The 20054-nt window shown below is 42.4% G+C and overlaps 1 protein-coding gene across 3 annotated transcripts; it reads right to left on the bottom strand.

Moving 5' to 3' along the window:
* Window positions 1-2391: 2391 nt before the first annotated feature.
* Window positions 2392-17694, bottom strand: LOC117403876 (coiled-coil domain-containing protein 125-like). Of its 3 annotated transcripts, none has more exons than XM_058986581.1 (12): window positions 17378-17694; window positions 14844-15178; window positions 13482-13549; window positions 12027-12113; window positions 11554-11631; window positions 10638-10723; window positions 9951-10033; window positions 8145-8260; window positions 7606-7713; window positions 6845-7013; window positions 6267-6382; window positions 2392-4491 (listed from the first exon to the last, which is right to left on the bottom strand). In XM_058986581.1, exons 2-12 carry the CDS (start codon window positions 15133-15135, stop codon window positions 4246-4248), a joined length of 1449 nt encoding a protein of 482 aa, XP_058842564.1. In that variant the 5' UTR covers window positions 15136-15178; window positions 17378-17694; the 3' UTR covers window positions 2392-4245. The 3 variants fall into 3 exon arrangements, with proteins under 3 accessions (XP_058842564.1, XP_058842553.1, XP_058842557.1); XM_058986570.1 differs by lacking the exon at window positions 17378-17694 and adding an exon at window positions 17283-17349; XM_058986574.1 differs by having other exon boundaries at window positions 2393-4491; window positions 17427-17694.
* Window positions 17695-20054: the final 2360 nt, after the last annotated feature.

Raw genomic sequence — 20054 nt, 5'->3', positions numbered from 1 at the left:
ATCCAGACAGACCCCAACACACCATGATACGGGAGGATGTGAGAGATGCCAGGTATGGAAAACCGCTGCTACACTACTCCTTATCTGACCAAACACAGAGTACTGTAGCACCTGATAAGCTTGTCTTGTATTTCTTACAACAGAACAGCAGGTTATCTGTTCCTAGTGTCAAAACCAGCTCTACTGGCTTCGTCAGAGGCTTCCCAGCCCTGGTCCTGGCGACCCCATGTGTCTTCAAGACCAGCTCTACTGGCTTTGTCGTCCTGGGGACCCCATGTGTCTTCAAGACCAGCTCTACTGGCTTCGTCAGAGGCTTCCCAGCCCTGGGGACCCCATGTGTCTTCAAAACCAGCTCTACTGGCTTCATCAGAGGCTTCCCAGCCCTGGTCCTGGGGACCCCATGTGTCTTCAAAACCAGCTCTACTGGCTTCATCAGAGGCTTCCCAGCCCTGGCCCTGGGGACCCCATGTGTCTTCAAAACCAGCTCTCCTGGCTTCATCAGAGGCTTCCCAGCCCTGGTCCTGGGGACCCCATGCGTCTTCAAAACCAGCTCTACTGGCTTCGTCAGTATAAAACCGTGAGTTAATTGCATTATAGCCAGGTGCAATACGAAACTGATATAGGAGCCGAGGATTGTGACGACTGGTGCAAAGTTAAGGCAGCTATTATGTTCACCGTCTAGACCGTGACAGATAGACAGACACATGTGTATATATATATATATATATATATATATATATATATATATATATATATACACACACACACACACACACAGTGCCTATAGAAAGTCTACACCCCCTTGAAATTTTTTCACATTTTGTTGTGTCAGTGCCTCAGAGTTTCATGCATTAAATGAGGATTTTTTCCACTTATCTACGCACCATACTCCAAACTGTTAAGGGGAAAAAAAGTTTTCATTGAGAAAAAAATTATATATAAAAAATACAAAACTGAAACCCACCTGAGTTAATACTTGGTGGAAGCACCTTTGGCAGCAATTACAGCTGTGAGTCTGTTGGGATAGGTCTCTACCAACTTTGCACACCTAGATTTGGCAATATTTGACCATTCTTCTTTACAAAGCTGTTCAAGCTCTGTCAAGTTCCTTGGGGAGCGTTGATGGACAGCAATCATCAAGTCATGCCACAAAGTCGGGGCTCTGACTGGGCCACTCAAGGACATTTACCTTTTTGTTCCTTAGCCACTCCAGTGTAGCTTTGGCTGTGTGCTTTGGGTCGTTGTCATGCTGAAAGGTGAACTTCCGTCCCAGTTTCAGCTTTCTTACAGAGGGCAGCAGGTTTTCCTCAAGGACTTCTCTGTACTTTGCTCCATTCTTTTTCCCTTCTATCCTGACAAGTGCCCCAGTCCCTGCCGATGAGAAACATCCCCATAACATGATGCTGCCACCATCATGCTTCACAGTAGGGATGGTGTTCTTTGGGTGATGCGCTGTGTTGGGTTTGCGCCAAACATAACACTTTGCATTTAGGCCAAAAAGTTCAAGTTTAGTTTCGTCAGACCACAAAACTTTTAGCCACATGGCTCCAGAATCTCCTGTTTTTTTGCATACTTCAAATGGGATTCATGGTGGGCTTTCTTAGAAATGGCTTCCTTCTTGCCACCCTACCATACAGGCCAGATTTGTGGAGTGCTTGGGATATTGTTGTCACATGCACACTTTGACCAGTCTTTGCCATAAAATCCTGTAGCTCTTGCAAAGTTGCCATTGGCCTCTTGGTAGCCTCTCTGATCAGTCTTCTTGCTCGGTCATCCAGTTTGGAGGGATGGCCTGATCTAGGCAGGGTCGTGGTGGTGCCATACACCTTCCACTTTTTAATAATCATCTTGACCGTGCTCCAAGGGATATTCAAGGCCTTTGATATTTTTTATACCCATCCCGATCTGTGCCTTTCAACAACTTTGTCCCAGAGTTCTTTTCAAAGCACCCTGGTGCTCATGGTTGAGTCTTTGCTTTGAAATGCACTATCCAGCAGCGGGAACAAACCCAAACAGCTCAAAGCTCAAAGCAGGTAAAGACAAACTTTGAGAACAATGATAGTAAAATGACATTGCAACCTACTTACTCTTTAAACTAGATTTAATGTGTGTTAGTAACTGTGTGTCCGAACCAGCTTTGATCCTCCGCAATCACACATCACTCGAGTCTATCCTGTAAGAGAAAGGGACATTTTGCTCAGGTGCTTAGTTTATTATTTTCAGATAAAACAGCAGTGAATCTCAGCTCTGATTTGTAAAAAAGAACCGACTGTGGTCCTTTCCTTTCATGAGAACTAGCTATACCAGAATGGTACTTTATGTGTAAAACAAATGACATGCTTTATGTCAAGCATCTTCGTTTGTATTTACGAATGTATTAAAAAAAACCACAATGCAGTCAATGCAGGAAAAACAAACAAACATTCTCCCTTCAAACAGATTTATTAACATATACATCATATTATACACTTTAAAAATGCACTGATTTGAGGTCACCCACGTGTATTATGCTGTCAAAGTACATTTATATCAACATTATAAGATTGATCAATAGTCATCATTTAGCAAACACAATATATAAAAAAACACACAATTTACTCAGTGTAAAATGATGTAAAATCTTAGCCAAAAGTGGATCTAATTAAAATGGGAGTGTCCCCAAGTATGTCCATTAAACAAAGATTAGCTGGTTCAGGACAGCACGTGGTTTTCATTGGTTTATGCATCCAGACTGAACCGATCACAAGCTGTGAACAGCAGGAGAGCGCTGAACCTTGCTGTGCCCCCGAGAAGGTGAAGCATACAAGGTAGACTCGAGTACACAGACACGAGTCACAAGGGTTAGAATACATGTAGATAAGATGCCATTGTGGCTCCACCAGCGAATTAGCAATGTGTGCTAAACATAAAGGAGCTGGAGCCAACATGGCAAACACAGGGATGCAGTTTCACACACTTCTATTCTGTAGACCTTTCTGTGGCAAACACGCTCTCTGGATTTAGATTAATCCACCATCTCTTAAAAGCACAACAAAAAACCTAAACACGCACTGGGAGATTGCATTTCCTACATTCATTCAATGAGGCACAGTCCCACACTTGTTACATACCAATTGTATCATAATCACTCAGTATTCCCCAGATAAAGTCAAACTGATATGTGTACTACTAAAAAAAATACATTAAAAACAAATACAAAAAATAAAACATAACCTAGGCATGGTAATAAAGTAACTACTGTTAATAGAAGGCCATTACCATTTGTGTTGATCCCTTTATATAGAATGATCCTATTAAAATAAATATATCGTGCTTCTCATTTACGGACCAGAGCGGCTATCCTTGTGTAAAAGGTAACCCACTCCCCTCCAACATCACGCCAAACTACTGCAGATTAACTCTTTCAACCATCTCCTCTCAATTCATTTTTCATTTGCAAGCCAGCCTCAAAAGCCATCATTTGCACATGCGATTCAAATCTGTTGCCAGACTAATCTATAATATAATATTCTGTTTGGCACAGGGAATAGTGTTTAACATTAGAAGAGCTTTCCTCTATATTAAAATAAAGACCTAGATCATTAGTTACTATTGCTGCTATAATTATCCCTTCCACTTGATTTGATTTGCACAGTATTGTTTATACAGGACCCATGCCTGACTCGTAGATCTCACTGGCAGTATGCAGTAAAACTGCTTGCAGGCTGATTAGAGGCTGAAGCGCCTAGCTGGCATCTTACTCAAATCAGACAGAGCACGGGAGAGGCCAAATGCTATGGCAGCTGGTCCCCCAACTGTGTGGTAAACAGAAGGCATGTCTCAGTTAAAGTCCTGTATAACACTGACACACCATCAATGATGTACTGATTGAATATTAATAATAAATACTACATTCACACTTTCAATATGCTTTCGACCAGCTGACACGCACATTGAGTTAGCCACCCCAGTTAGCACAGAATAACAGCTCATTTTAAATGAACCCCGGACCTGCCGCCTGGTGCAATGTACAGTCCTTGCGGAAATGATACTGAACATTGCTGATCACTCCCTCATCGAGTCCTTGCCCAGCTCGAGATGTTCTTTTCTTGGAGGCACATCACCGGCTCTGTCTCGCTGGCTTGGTAGCTCATTGTGCCTGCTGCTGCTTCTGTCCTTGTCCTCGCTTATATCAGAAACGGTTGTCTGGTCTTGCGAAGGCAGCACTTCCCCCGATTGACAGGGAGGCTGTGTGTCTTTCTTATTTCAGAGTTCTCCCCTGACGTTATGTAAGTCCTCGTCAGGTTTGTGACAGCTCGTTCCAGGACAGTGCTGCTGGCTCTGAGGCTCGTGGCAGCGTTGATTTGTGCTGCTCTCCTCCGCAGAATCAGCATTTCCAAGAGGATTTGCGCCTTTCATCTGTTTGATGTGTCCTTCCAGCTTTTCAGCGTTGTGAGCCAGCATGTAGCTGACCTTCCTCTGATGTGCCAAAGCCTCTTCCTTGTCATTGAGCTGGAACACAATTATCACAGCAGGCATTAGAGCGACACACTGAACAATTACACTTGAATAACAATCATTCAAACCCTGTGAACAAAGGGAAGCAGGTAATTATGCCAAGACCCCCGCTGAATGAGACGCCTCTGCCTGCCATTGAACCGAATAGGCGAATTAGAAACACAAGACTAAGCAACTTGTTCTAGTAACTAAAAACAGTATCTTTATACTCCCAAGGAGATCTTTGAACAAATAGTTGTTTTTACCGGGTGTAGACCAAAAGTTAAGCATTAAGCATTACCAGTAAAGTTTATACAATTAAAATAAATTTATCAATTAACATTTATGTGGGGTTCCTGAGTGGCGCATCCAGTAAAAGCACTTGCGTAGAGTGCAGGATGCGTCCTATAGTCTGGACGTCGCAAGTTCAAGTCCAGGCTATTCCTTTGCCGACTGAGGACGGGAGCTCCCAGGGGGCGGCGCGCAATTGGCTGAGCGTCATCCAGGGGGAGGGAGGGTTAGGTCGGCCAGGGTGTCCTCAGCTCATCGCGCACCAGCAACCCCTGTAGTCTGGCCGGGCGCCTGCGGGCTTGCCTGTAAGCTGCCCGAGAGCTGCGTTGTCCTCCGACACTGTAGTTCTTGGGTGGCTGCATGGTGAGTCCGCAGTGTGAAAAAAAGCAGTCGGCTGACAGCACACCCTTCGGAGGACAGCGTGTGTTTGTCTTTGCCCTCCCGAGTCAGCGCAGGGGTGGTAGCGGTGAGCTGAGCAAAATAATTGGCCATTCCAAATTGGGAGAAAATAAATTAAATTGACAACGACTAAATTTATAAAGAAAAAAAAAAAAATTAACATTTATGCTAACAATTATGACAGGAGTTAGGATATATAAAACACATTGTGAAATATACTGAATGTTCCGTGTTTTGAAATATACTTTCCTTTCTTTTTTTGAAATACATTTTTATCCCCATTTGTTTTTAATCCAATTTGAACGTTGTCTGCAAGGACTGGAGATCAACATGCGGCCACCATTTCCTCTGTCAAGCCAATCGCTTCTTTTCACCAGAGGAACCTGAGCAACAAATAGTGCAAAGCTACTGAACCCTGGAGGCTAGTTTACACCACACCAGTAAGGGTCACTGTGGGGCCCTATCTGGACAACTTGGCATGAACAGGATTTGAAGCAGTGGGCTTTTAATTGCATGACCTACACAAGCCAGTTAATTGTAATGTTGGTGGATTAGCAGCTCTACATTTTACAGCTGTGATACAATAAGGTTGTGTAATGGAATTAGTTGTTACAGTTGCATATTTAAAATGAGAAGGAATGGGATTTATAATTATTCTAGTCTTCTGTCGCTGAAAGCTCAAGACCCTCTTCCATATAACTAGAAGATCATGCAGAGACAATACAATGAAAGCTCAAGACCCTCTTCCATATAACTAGAAGATCAATGTAGAGACAAGACAATGAAAGCTCAAGACCCTCTTCCATATAACTAGAAGATCAATGTAGAGACAAGACAAGCAGCATCCAATTCAGCACAGTAAGAAGTACCTCTCTTTGCTTGTTAGAGATTTGCAGTCACTCAAAAGATTGTATTTTTTTTTGTAGCTTTGTATGTTCCAGTGAATTGGTAACATCATATTTGCAGCCCCAAACAGGTTTGTGTTCAGTAAAGCACAGCGCTACTCAGTTAATTAGCAGTAAATCATTTCCTGCTACATTAAGATTAGAGGCCACCTCTTCGGCAGGGCACAGCGCCAAGGGGCTGATTGAGACACAAACCAGATCCACCAGCATTCTCAAGATCTCCACGGGGTCATCCAGCGCCTCCAGCTTCCCACAGTCTGCACTAGAACCCAGCATCCCCTTCAGCTTCTGCCCCATGGTGAGAGCGCCCGCTGTCAGAAACAATAGAGTACTGTTACACTGACTCTTCCAACACCGCAGACCTGGATACAAGAGAACTCCACTCACACCTGCAGAGCGCTCCTCTGGTATAAGAGAACTCCGCTCACACCTGCAGAGCGCTCCACTGGTATAAGAGAACTCCGCTCACACCTACAGAGCGCTCCACTGGTATAAGAGAACTCCACTCACACCTGCAGAGCGCTCCACTGGTATAAGAGAACTCCGCTCACACCTGCAGAGCGCTCCACTGGTATAAGAGAACTCCACTCACACCTGCAGAGCGCTCCACTGGTATAAGAGAACTCCGCTCACACCTGCAGAGCGCTCCACTGGTATAAGAGAACTCCGCTCACACCTGCAGAGCGCTCCACTGGTATAAGAGAACTCCACTCACACCTGCAGAGCGCTCCACTGGTATAAGAGAACTCCACTCACACCTGCAGAGTGTTTACCTTCGCCATTGACCTTCTTTGCTTTTGAGGTTTCCTTCCTGAGGAAGGGGTCTGCCTCCATCAGTCGCAGAGTCTGGTCAGTGCGGCGCTTCAGCTGCTGCTCGAAAGCAATTCGGAATGCGTCCGCCATCACAAAGGCTTCCTCCTTCCACTTCCTCTGTGTGTCGAGCTGAGAGAGCGAGAGGACAGCCTTCATGACAATAAACCTTGAACGGCTCCACTGCAAAAGGCAGCCCAGTTAAAACACTAACATGGTTTTAATTGGTTTTGAGCAAACCGAGATTCTAAATAAACAGCTGATTCTTGCTGGGCATTTACTTCAAAATGAGATCCTTTACGCTCTACACTTTTTGATAAGATAACCCCCACCCCCCTGCCGAGAGGCAATCTAACCATTGAAAAATAATCACATTAGAAAATAAAGTCACCGCATATCCTCGTGCAATAAACAGTTCACACTACTTTTTAATTGGGAATCCTAGTCTGCTCAAAACCAACTAATTCAATCTTAAAGTGGTGGAGAAAATCAGAACAAGCCCTGAACACACCCACACTGCACCTTCTTTTTTCTTTTTTGCTGCATGAACTAAGTGCAGGATTTAAACCCAGGTAGCCTCTGGTCATGCTGCTTTATCAGAGATTCGACGCTACGCAGGTACGGCCTGGTCTGCACTTGGCTGAGAGACCTGCAGGTCAGTGCGAGTACCTGCAGCTCTTAGCAGTGCAGGCTCATGGCTTCCTTGCGGCTCAGTTGGACGTACCTCTTGTTTGAGCTGTAGGACCTGCGTGCGGCTGGCGGCTGCTGATTTGGCGCAAGGACAGGGCTCCCCTCCACTGACACTGCAGCTGCATGCTCCTAGCACAGCGAGCTAGGGAGGAAAGCAGACTTCATTTACAAAGCCTGGAAACACAACAAAGGAAGCGCGTCCACCTGCGACCTGCAATCTACAACACAAACTGACATTATACAAAAGTATCGCTTTTTGTTGCACGACTCCTGTTTCTAAAGGAATTCACCAGCCTCCAATATTACAATATATTTATAGCCCTTGTGCTCAGCTTGCTTATTTTTTTTTGTACGGTCAGCGATTAAAAATCAGCGCGAGTTGGAGAGTCTGAGTTCTCCCAGCCTGCAATCCTAACTGGGGCTGACAGAGCCCCTGTTTAAATTGATTTGATGTTGATCTGCTGCTGATGGAAATGAACGAGTCTGGTTTCAAATCGTTTGAGTCAGTCCCAGTGGCAGGTGGAGAAGTGGCTGGAGTCTCTAATGAGAATCATGCTCCTGTTTCTTACTGACCTCTAAAGCTGTTCCCTCTCTCACACCGCTGCTGCTCGGAGGCACAGACTCTCGAAACATCTTCTGCTCTTTCACATTGAGCATGGCAAGAAGCTCCAGGTGTTGCTGATTCAGACCTGCAATACAAAGCAAAACAACCTGTGAGCATTCAGTTTTTACTTTACATATACATTTTACACTTACCAGTACATTAAAATCATCCTTTGGAATAAAATAATGAAGTCAGATGTTTCTGTTTTTACTCCCTGAGCTAAAAGAGCTTGAGAAAGTCATGCTGAATATCCAAGAAGTAGCAGGAGCTGGATTCAGCAAGGAGGTGTCAAACTGAGTGTGTGTGTGTGTGTGTGTGTGTGTGTGTGTCTGAGAGTGTGTATGTGTGTGTGTGTGGATCTACAGTGTGTGTAAGAATGTGCTAAACAGAGATAGGAGTGTTTGAGTGTGTGTGAGTGTGGATCTACACTGTGTGTAGGAACGTACTAAACAGGACAGGAGTGTTGAGAGACACTGAGTAAACTGAACCAAACAAACAAGTCCAAATCTCAGCCGCAAATCAAGAAAACCTGTTTTACACTCACACTGTTAACAGTGTCTATGGAGAAAGAAAGAGGAACAACAGAAAAATCTCCCCCACTGCACTAATCTTCTCCCATGCTGTTGCCAAAATACACACACAGGCGACTTTTTCCCTCGATATTTAATAAATAAGAAACTAAATGTGATGGAAAACTGCTTCTATATATTTTTCAGACTCCCCCATGTGAGAGTGTATATTTCTAATACCTGTACAATTATAAAGCTGTCATCATAACCAACCCAACTAGCCAGATCTATTGATTCAGTTTCAATCAAAGTCTGTTTTTCTGTATAAAACACAGCTTGATATTCATGAATCATTGATGTTTATGAATCAGGCAGTGCAACGAGGCAGGTAACAGTAGACCAAGGTGAAGAGGTTTGGCTGGCACCTTGTGTTATTGAGGAGTGCTGTCTGCAATAGCATCCACATTACAACAGCAGGCAAACAAGCCTGCAAATCACAAGTCAAGCCAATATGGAACAGAATGGTTAGATATACATGCAATGACAGCGACCCTCAGATACCACCCCCCATTCTGTTTGCAGGGTAGTAAAACCGTAATGTCACACAACCCCATTCATCACACTGTCAAATCATGCAGTTATTTACATCAGTTTGGTTTCAACCAGGACATGCATCTGTTTAGTGGTTTAAAGCTACTTTAAAAACCTTCAGATGCAGCTAATAAGCTGAGAGGAAACAATACAATAGGGTACACAATTATAAACCCACCAGCAACATTCCAATAGGAAGCCAGTGGCTAAAAGGAATCTCAGCATCACAATGTAGCAGAAATAGGAAAGAAACAACCAATACAAGAACGGTACGGAAAAGCAAGGTCCTCAGTAGAGCAGGCTGTCGTCATGTCTCTGGGGCTGTTTGTTGAGTTGACTGGATCCTGTGAACTTGAACATTTCGATGAAGTTTACATAAAGGAAATGTTGAGAGGTATAATTGAGTTTCTTCAGGGGATCCTTATTGGTGCACCAGCAGATTACATCAGAGGACAAAAGTGCAGGTTACTGCAAAGTTTGTTATGCACAGTAAAGAAAACTGGGGTATTTAGATGCAAGGGAGATATATAATGATGTTAATGTTCAAACGACAAGGTAAGAGACTAAACATTACATCCGAGAAAAAGGGAAACGTCCACAAAACAAAAGGTAAGCAAAAGTAAACTTCCATACCTCTCAACATTTACTGTAAATCTGGTTTTCTGATTAACTTACTAGAATTTTCTAACTTCAGCTCCTGCAGCTGGCTTGCATTCGCCTCCAGGGTCACATTCAGGGTCTCATTTTCACTGCACACCCTATCAAAAACAAACACACACACACACACAGGGATACCATGACTACAAGAAAACAAGACAACATGTTCTTTGACACTAGATAGAGATAACTAAAGGGAAGAAATCTAAACGCAATAGAACACAGGATCACTTGTCATTTGGTTGTCATTGCAAATGACAACCAAATGAAAGAGGAAGGGCAACAACCAATTTAAATATGACATGAAGCGACAGGTGCATGTCAATTCTAAATTCGACGTGCTGGTGGTTTAAACAAAAAGCTGCAATTTCATTATGTTAAGCGATTGCTACAGCTGTTCCTGATTGCACAGCACTGGAACCACAACAAATGCACAATTCATTTGTTATAAATATTAACATGAAGGGAGGAAAAGTGTCACTGGCAGCTGTTGCTATGGAGGACAAATGCTTGTCTCGTGTGATCTGCTTACTGTAGCCTGGAATCTGTTGCACTTGAAAGGATTACATCCACATATACTGAGTTTACAAAACTAATTAGTGTATTACCTACAAAGCCACGGGAATCTCAGTTATACAAACACAAACAAAAGAGTAGATTGTAAGGCTGAGCGTGAGTCTATAAGGAGGTCAGCACATCACAAACCTCTGGTATTTCTCCTTCCAGGACTGCTCGATGTTCTTGAACTGCACTTGATTGAACGCAATTTCCCACTGCAGTGCATTTACGTCCTGCAAACAGAAGAAGGAAAATGTAAAACAGCAAATTAATATATGGGAATCAAAGAGTGGCAGTGTTTAGGTTTTGCTGCGTGATCATTGCTCAGTTACTAAGTTTGCTAGTTACTAAGGAATGATTGTACATTGTTGTTCGTGCAGCCCTGGAAATGAGCAGTCAATGACTCAAATGCGTTCCGAGATGCAAGGCCTAGTGGCGGCAGCAGCTTTGCAATAAAACTGGCAGGATAGGGTTAATTTTCCTTGTCTGGCACTCATGGTCGAACTGGGGGCCCAATTACCTTACCTCCAATTTACAATGGCCAAGTCTGTTCACTATCTGTATCAATTCCCCACACAGCTCAGGAGAACTGAAGGTTCAGTGGGAGTCCTCCGATCCCATGATCGAGCCAATTTCCTCTTTTACTCCCAGGAACTCAAGAGCGGATGTCAGTGAGCTACCGGCCTCTGGAGGACAAAGGCCAGCCCTGCAGGTGTCCACCTGAGCTCACTAGGCACCTGGCCGGTAGGGTCAGCTGTAGCTCGTTGAGGAGAAACAGTCCCTGCCGGTTTTTCACCTCCCTAACCCGCGGGAGCCCGAGAGCCAATGTTGTATCCCTTTCGAACCCCCCCCCCATGAAACATCAATCATACTACAGATAAGACAACCAGGATACGACAAGTTGAATGAATAGAACCAAACCTTTCTTCAATCTTCCTTAATTTTATTGTTGGCTTGTTACAGAAGAGAAAAAAAAATCAGGGGTCAGTTCCTCAAGAATCCAAGCAACAGGCAATGCGTTAGTCATATTTTAAAAGAAAACTTCAACAAAAATAACAGTTACCTTTTCTAAGACCTTATTTCTTTCTTCGCTTTTCTGAAGCAGGGTTTTAGTATGTGTGGTAGCTTTGTCAAACACAGCCTATTGCAGGAGAAACAAAAATAAAAAATTAAGTCAATCACATATTTCTAGAGTACAATACGAATCTGAATTACATAAATAAGAATCTAAGTAATGCAATTAAGAATATTGCTAAGTTTTCTGAAACCTGAATTAGTTTTCCGTGCCTGGAAATCGGAATGACTTCTCAGTTCCTGGGTGCATGTGTAACGGGCAGTGCTGTGTGATCCTCTGCGGTTCTGGATTCTGATAAAAGCTCTACAGCCACACCTGCAGACGAGCCTGCCTCTTTAGCATTGCGCTTAAGATGTTTGCTTAAGATGTATGGTCTCCGGTTGGTGCCCTGCCTTCACCATTACTCTACTGAAAGCACTATTGAAATGACAAAGGCACAGATAGAGATCTGGATGCTGTACCCGGCTCTGCAGTATCTTCAAGGCTTCGTATTTTCCTTCAAGCTGCCGTTGGGTCACTTCAAGCTCACTCCTCAGGATCTCTGCCTCCTGCCAGAGACAAGAGTCATTCATCTTTCATTAGCAACTGACCTGACTCATTCCAGGAGTCATCCAACAGGCAACACTTAGAGGGAAACCACAGACGCACTACAAATCTACATTTTCATAATATTTCATTTCCTACCTGTTTAATACCCTACTGTTTGTACTGCTGTTTCTGTTTAGGTCAATATCTTACAACTTTTCTAGTGCCTTCTGAAAGGTCTCCTCTGTGTTAATTGTTGAGAAGTGAGCTGGGGGAAGTATTTTAAAGCTGCACCGTGCAATGAAGCTCATAGGTCAGGGCCATTCCACTCCAGGTTTAACAGGTAAAATGTGATAACTAACTACTTCAGGGTCTGGATGGGGGTTTAATTGGTTCAATTAAACAATTCAGAACAGGGTTGGAACAAAGACCAGGAGTGGAAGGGCCAACTTTGGCCCCCCCACCACACAAGTGAAGTACTGTGCCCTTGAGCCTGCGTAACACGGATGTGCTTCCCCACCTCATTGAAGAATCATTTACAAAATCTGAAAAAATGTAAACCTGAACAGAAAACTTGACCTCATGTAAGAGCGCTTCATGAAAAGCTATTCAGCCACGTTTTGTTTCGCATGCTTGTTAGCAGGTGTGAAGTAAAGTACACTACATTACAGTACTGTGTGCAAACAGAGAAACCAAATCTATAGATTCATGTATTATACTGCGATTGCAAATCTGAGCTGGGGGACATGTACAAACTGTTTATTTACTTTCAACAAATGAAGAAAATCAATTGAAAGTGCATTCTTGTGCATATGTGATTGTCTAAACAGAATAGACCACTGTTCCAAGGTTATGAAAACTAGCATCATTATTAGACCATGGGAGTGCCTTTAGTTTGTTTTTGTCTGTAAAAAAAACTTGCAGAGGCTATTTTTGACCTTAAAATCCCTTCTAAATAGCATCTTACTGTTCTTCAGATTAACACACAGCACATAGCTTTTTATTCCTGTTTAATATATTGGCTCTAGTTTACACTCTCAGGAGTCGGTTGATTCAGCTGCTCCAAGGATTCGGCCATGTCTAGGAGAATTATATTTTGCATATGAACTCCGGAAGGTGTGGAATTGTTTCCATCACAGTATGAAGATGGAATTAGCTTTCCTTCTGTGGTTTTAAAGATTGTGTTTGTGAATTGCTTCGAACCTCCTGCCAATGCTTCTCCTTCAGTCCACATTAACAAACACATACATGTCTTATTTCTTCTGTTCTTTGCTATTGTCCTTTTATTGTATACCAGGACCCCTCAATGGTTAAATATAATAAATACATTTCTTAGTTTACAAGGACTTTGTTTTTAAGATGTTATGTGAAAATGTGTAGAGATGAATTACCTCCTCAACCTCCTGGAGCCTCTGCTTCAGCTCTTCCGTGGACAGATCATACATCACATCTGGGGAAACTAAACAAGCATGTCAGTCACATACATGGCTGTAAAGCAGAGCTACAAGGTCATGATAATCAGCATGACCTTCATGAACTAGATGCAAGTCATGCAGACGAGAGACAGGCAGGCAGGCAGACAGACAGACAGGGTCCTCCAGATAGCGCCAGATTCTTATCAAAAATGTTGTAGCCAGATGCGATCACATTTGGATACATAAAAGTAACCCTTTAAACATACACTCTTAAAGACAGATAGACCGACAGTCAGGCATCTCCTGATATCCCACAGATTCCAGTCAAAACCAAGTTTCATCACAATCTCTTGAGAAGGATCTTCAATCATGCTTTTCAAATTGCCAATATGTGAACAGATGTGCTTCAAGACAAATCTAGATCCAGTATGCGAACCCTTTATAATCTATTTTTCATGAGATCTTCTGGCTGGGCATACGCGGGTTAACAAACTTAAAAGGCGTTAGTCCCAAGTTTATCCCAACTATGCAAAATAAGAGTCATTTGCATGGTGGTGTTGGATTTGTGTTTTCCCCCCGGGTGAATTGCAGTGGGTTTACTTATTTCAAGTCCTGCCAAGGCAATTGCAAAAACACATTTTATTCCAATGACTGTTGATTACCTGGTAACCAGTTAGCTGGACGTGTAGCAGCAGTCATGGCCACCACAAGCAAACAGGCAGCCACGCCTCACCAGAATCCATACCAGCATCACCCCACACAATGCCCATTACATTAGCTTTCCACCAGTTTTCCAATGTCCCAAGCCAGAGAGGAGTCCTGTCTCCCTGTCCATACTATTGTTTTGAAACTGCCTATCATGGAGCGCAGTTTGAACTGTGCAGTGTATTGATTTTCTATTCACTGAGGGCTACTACAGTAGAGATGACCAAATCACCCAGCCTCCAGAGTTGAAAGGCTCTGCATTACAATATGTAACACTTGCAGAACTACAGGACTGGTGCCAAAGTCTTGTTTGACATTTAATATTATCATTTTATTTTATATATATATATATATATATATAATATTACACCCTCACAGCATTTGTGGGAGAGAGGTGGGTTTGGGTCTTTCGTGCAGCCTACCTTAGAAGAGGGGCATTATTTGTCCTCTCTTCACTCACCACTCATTTTAGCAATGTTAATTATTAGGAAAGAATCTGTTACCTTTTCAAAGAGAACGGCTGATGTGTCATAACTGGCAGCCAAAGGTTTTTGTTTTTTAAGTAAAATGAAAGATGATGCAGGTGCCTTTCCATTAGACCCCACTGCAAACACACAGAAGAGCCGTCCTTACCCTCACTGTTCAGTCTCCAGTATCCAGGACGCTTGTCCTGCGGCAGACTCTTTTGAAACACGGTGTGCAGGGCGGTGTAAGCCGTCCACTTGAAAGAAGCGCTGCCGTGACTGGAGACCCTCCTCAGGCGCGCAGCGGGAGCCAGGCCGAGGCCGTCAGGATTCTGGGGTTTCACACCTTTCTCGTAAATCCCGCCGGGCTTCCTGCCCAGCCCGTACCCCAGGTCTCCACCGGCCATGTCATCTTCCCTCTCCTCCTCCTGCCTCTGGGGGTCCTGCTCACCGCTCTGCATCCTCGCCTGGACTCGCCAGCACTTTGGATGTATCTTCAGTGGCCTGAGTACAAGGGGAAATGATCTAGTTTCATTACAGACATGTCAAGTCTCACGCACAGCCTGTATAAAACACATTTTATTTTTTAGCAGTCGCAGTAGTAGTAGTATATTTCTACATACACTATATAAATTTATAGTATACTCTCAAATACTACAGTTAAGATAAATGACCATTCTTTATTGTATGTGTGAGAAACACTAAACTTCAAAAGTATTAATATGCTGTTCTTTAGTTTAACTTTTTTTTGGTGTTATTTTTTAAGCAAGCACACACTAATTATAATAATTAGAGTAAAATCATAGATAAGGGGGTGCAGTGCAAGATCCAGCATTGTACTGTAATTCTTGATATGTATTTTTTTGTATACAACTGTAAGTCGTCCTGGGTAAGGGCGTCTGCTAAGAAATAAATAAATAATAATAATAATAATTAGAAAGTTCAGTACTATTGAATAGTGATACAGTATCTGTATTTGGTTTAACGGTACTAAACAGCTCAGTTAAAGCTGTCCTCCTGGCTTTCTTTGCTATATTTCAGTAAAGAGAAGAGAGATCAGGTCTTCTGTACATGTTTGTCAGGCAATTTAGTCCAAAGCCCCTCTATACTATCTATTACTCTCAGTAGATACAGCCATTCACTCTATCGGTTACTCAGGGTTTAGAGGGGTTTTTTTAGGGTTTTTTTATGTTTTAAAGCTTTATTAACAAAAAGGTATAATATACAACAACATAATTAATACAAAATATGCATTTTATAAATACAAAACTACAGTTTTTTGTTCTTAAGATTGATTATGTTCCGTTTCATGTTCAATAATAATAATAATAATAATAATAATAATAATAATAAAGGTTTCTGGCCCATTGCTTTCATTTTATGAATGTGAAACTTACCCAATATATGGAACAAATGACAACAATTACATTTGTTATTATCCCCTTTTGGACAAAATATTAAAGTATATGAGCCCTATCATAAGAAACGCATTGTATTGTTCCTCCAAATATCTGCAAAGAACGTTTCAATATCTTTCCAAAGAATGTGTGAGAAAACACAGCCTTTGTGTGTTTAACTGATTTCTTTTTAGTTTTACATGAATATTTACAGTTTTATTACAGGAGTGGTGGTACAGAACTCCTCCTATAAAGAGTACTATGAGAACCTTACAGCTGGTTTCACAAACCCTGATTCACATTGGATTTCTTTTATCAAAGGAACAGGGTAATGCTTTATCCTAGGTCACAGGTGTCCGAAGCTGTCCTTTCCAACCCTGCTCTAAACTGTTTAAGTGAACTAATTCAAACTCCATCCAGACCCTAAAGTTAAACGTGGAGTGGAATCCCCCTCCAGGACCGTGAATGGACACCCCTGCCCAAGGCAAACTGGTCCAAGATTAATGCTAATCCGGGTCTTTGAAATCAGATGCAAAGCTTCCATACCAATTGGAGATTTTAGTTGTGTTTAAAGAGTGTTACTTATCTTTTTATCTTGAACTGTAATAAGATTGTGAATCTCCACAGTGTTTGTAAAATGTCTAAATATAAATATGACCTTAAAATAAAAGAAGTAAAATGTATTTCTCTAAACTAAAGCTTGCCACACTGAAGCAGTCCATTAGGTGAATATTTTCAACCAGGTTTTTATTTACAGTATGTATTTATGTATTATATAGGGTCCTGTTGTAGTTGTCCTCTCTATAGGGTTGTGTGCGCTCTCTGCGTGCCTCGATAAGCGCACCCGCCACTTCCAGGATATCCCATTCCTCACTCACGGATGTTCCACCTTTTCCTTTGCATTGTAGAAGTTATAAAAGATGGACATGAACAACGAATTGAGGTTTTCCGTATACAGTACTTACCCTTATGCAAAAAATAAACACTACAGGCTACATTAATTTGGAAATTGAAATATAGTTATGTGTAATCCATTATTACAGTATGAAACGCATTAAAATGGCCCACTAAATCTCATAGCCTTGAAAATAATACTTAAACTAAAAGATAATGTAATGAGTAAAGACAAGTAGATAATTGTTTCTATTGATCGTCATCCTACTATTATTGTAATTACAGCACTTTCAGGAAACATAACAGAACCTACGTGCCTTAACATTTCAGTGTCCATTCTGGAAAATACAGCGAAAGACCAAATTTGTCTGACAACACAAATAATATGAAAAAAAAAATTCGACGGCGTTACCTGCACCTGCTGCACTACCTGTTGCACACAGGTGTGTTCATCCATTTACCTCGCTCTTCTGCCACAGCGCCAAGTCACCAGTTTAGTAGCTTTCCAATTCCATTTGTCGCTTTTAAACTCTTCAGTCTTGGGAGTCCGAATTGAAACAAACTACTTGATCAATATTAAAGCATCTTTCAGAATCAAAGTAGTGATTGTATACATTTTTTGTTTTAAAACGAGAGACGTATCTTTTTTAAGGTAACCGGACGTGTTACTAGCCACTGCGCAAATGCGCACATAGAGCACACTGGGAAATGTAGTCTTTAGTGTTGTGGCTTGTGCATTATTCCCTTTCTCTGAACAACATTCACCGCGACCCGCTGCAGGATTAAGCGGTTACAGATAATGGCTGGATGGATTAACAACAATCATGGAGGGGTTTTTTTTCCCCATAAATTGATATGAAACATGACAGTTCTCATAACATTATTCGCAATCGCTAGACTAACATACAATGGGATGCTTTGAAATTAGATAAACCACTGAGATGTATACAATTAATGCAATACTAGTGTTGTTAATCGAACCCTGACGTTGACATCGTGCACATTCTAACGACGATTATCGATCATTATAGAGTTAAAATGCTTAAAAAATACATTTAAAAATCTGCGCTCACAGTAACAGTTTAAAGGAACAATAAGTCCTCTTTTCCTAGAGCATACAAACTCATTCAAACAAATCCCGATGTGTTTGATAAATACACTTGTATTTAAATATAGCATGCTCCAATTTTCATAATTTCTGCCGTCACTAACCTTTGCTTGTTTTGTGTAAAATCTGACAAATTTCCACTTTAAACATAAACGGTAAATAAATAAATAAACCCCACTGTCCAAAGGAGAAAAAAAAACAATGTTTTAAAACTACATTATTGTGTCCTATTCACATGGAAATAATTAGATCTCTCTTTTTTTTTTTTTAATTTGCTGTTGGTTACAGTTTATGAACTTCGTGGCCCAGCTTCTGCTAGGGAAAGTAGCAGGCCCCAATGTGCAGCGGCTCCAGAGATGCATTTCCATTTTTATACTGTCATATTTTAATGAAAATGTTACATTACTTTGCATAGCCACTTAGATTTGCATTATGTTCAGTGAATATAACTACGTCGTTTTTCCAAACACTACATTAGAGGTAGCCTACCCTTTCCTGAAACGGAACTTTCAACAGCGACAGCTCTGGTTCATAATTTTATTTTGCGTCTCCATACTTGAATATGTATAATATCTCTCATACATGTATGTGGATTTATTATTAATTGATTTTACTGTCCACATCGCAACCAAGATATGTTGAATATCTATTTTATACTTGTATAGGGTAAATCAATCTATATACCACGTCGCAACCAAAACGTCACATACTGGAGTGCTCAGAGAAGCGTTTTGCCCACGTGGATTCGTTTACACTTACACAGTACATTACTAAGACTGATAGATTAGGTTCATTGGTCTTCAGGGCTGATAATATTTGACAAGTGAATACAACTCATTTTATGCCTGAGCTTTCCCTTTCAATTTGAAGACGACCACCAACATTGCTATGGGATATGGCTGAGCTCTTTATATCAGAGCTGCGGATAGGCCACTTCCTTGGGATGACGCACTTGGTCTCGCCCACCGAAGGATTAAAACTGTCATACTGAGGAAGCCATTCCTCTTTTTGCTTCTCAAACCGGTATGGTAAGACCTCTGTGTTTACCTGAGTGTGTTGATAGAAAAGAGCTTCTTGAGTCGACTGCAGTTCCCCTGCATTCATGCTGAAAGCTGGCTTGCCGCTTTCCTGGAGTCAGTGACTCCAAAAACTCGAGTTCCTTTTTCTGTGCTTCAGCAGTCTGCTCACTTGCGTTGCAGGCTGCCTTCTTTGTTACTGTCTGTTGTGTGTGAGCGACTGCCTGTGCAGTACTATTCGCATGTGTGTGTGTTTTCCTTTCTACAAACTACACTCTTGTGTGAATACAGTTCCTCCACGGGGCTAGGCCTTGCCGCATCCCTGCTGTCGAGTGATTCAATCAGCCACCATCTGGCAGCTGGATTGGGCCTTGTTTGTTTGGCTGTCGCTTCGTGTCCCCCATCTGTGTATTAGACTGCACTATCCTGCTTGTCTGGGTCTTCCTGTGGATTAGCTGCAGCGCGGTTGTTAACAACAGCCAACCAGCCCTGTGTTCCTCCACTGGGCTCTGTTTACATACACCCCGCTGTAGAGTAGACCTTGCCGGCTGCGTAGGCACACCCACCTCGGTGAGTTGGGTTTCCACAACAAACAACAGTGTGTTCTCCCCCAACTGTTTTTCTACCGTGTTATTTGCTGTTTGCTTTTCAGCTCGTCCACCATGGCTTCGGCCCTTGTGTCCCCTTGGTGTATGCTACACGCTGACCAGGTGTGTGACCATGCGGTTAGGGTAGGCACCATTGCATAGCTGACCCCCAGTGCTTCGGTACCTCGGTGCATGCGTAGCCCTCGGTACTTCGGTACCTCAGTGCACACGGTGCTTAGTGCACGTGGTGCCCGGTGCTAACAGCATCCAGTGCACGCGTTGTTTGCAGCGCTTGGTGTACAGACACACGGTGCTGCACGGTACCTCGGTGCACATGGTGCTCGGTGCATGCAGTGCTCAGTGCACATGGTACATGGT

Source organism: Acipenser ruthenus, chromosome 2 (genome assembly GCF_902713425.1).
Source record: "Acipenser ruthenus chromosome 2, fAciRut3.2 maternal haplotype, whole genome shotgun sequence".
NCBI classification, from domain to species: domain Eukaryota; kingdom Metazoa; phylum Chordata; class Actinopteri; order Acipenseriformes; family Acipenseridae; genus Acipenser; species Acipenser ruthenus.
This window is presented reverse-complemented; position numbering and strand designations above follow the sequence as displayed.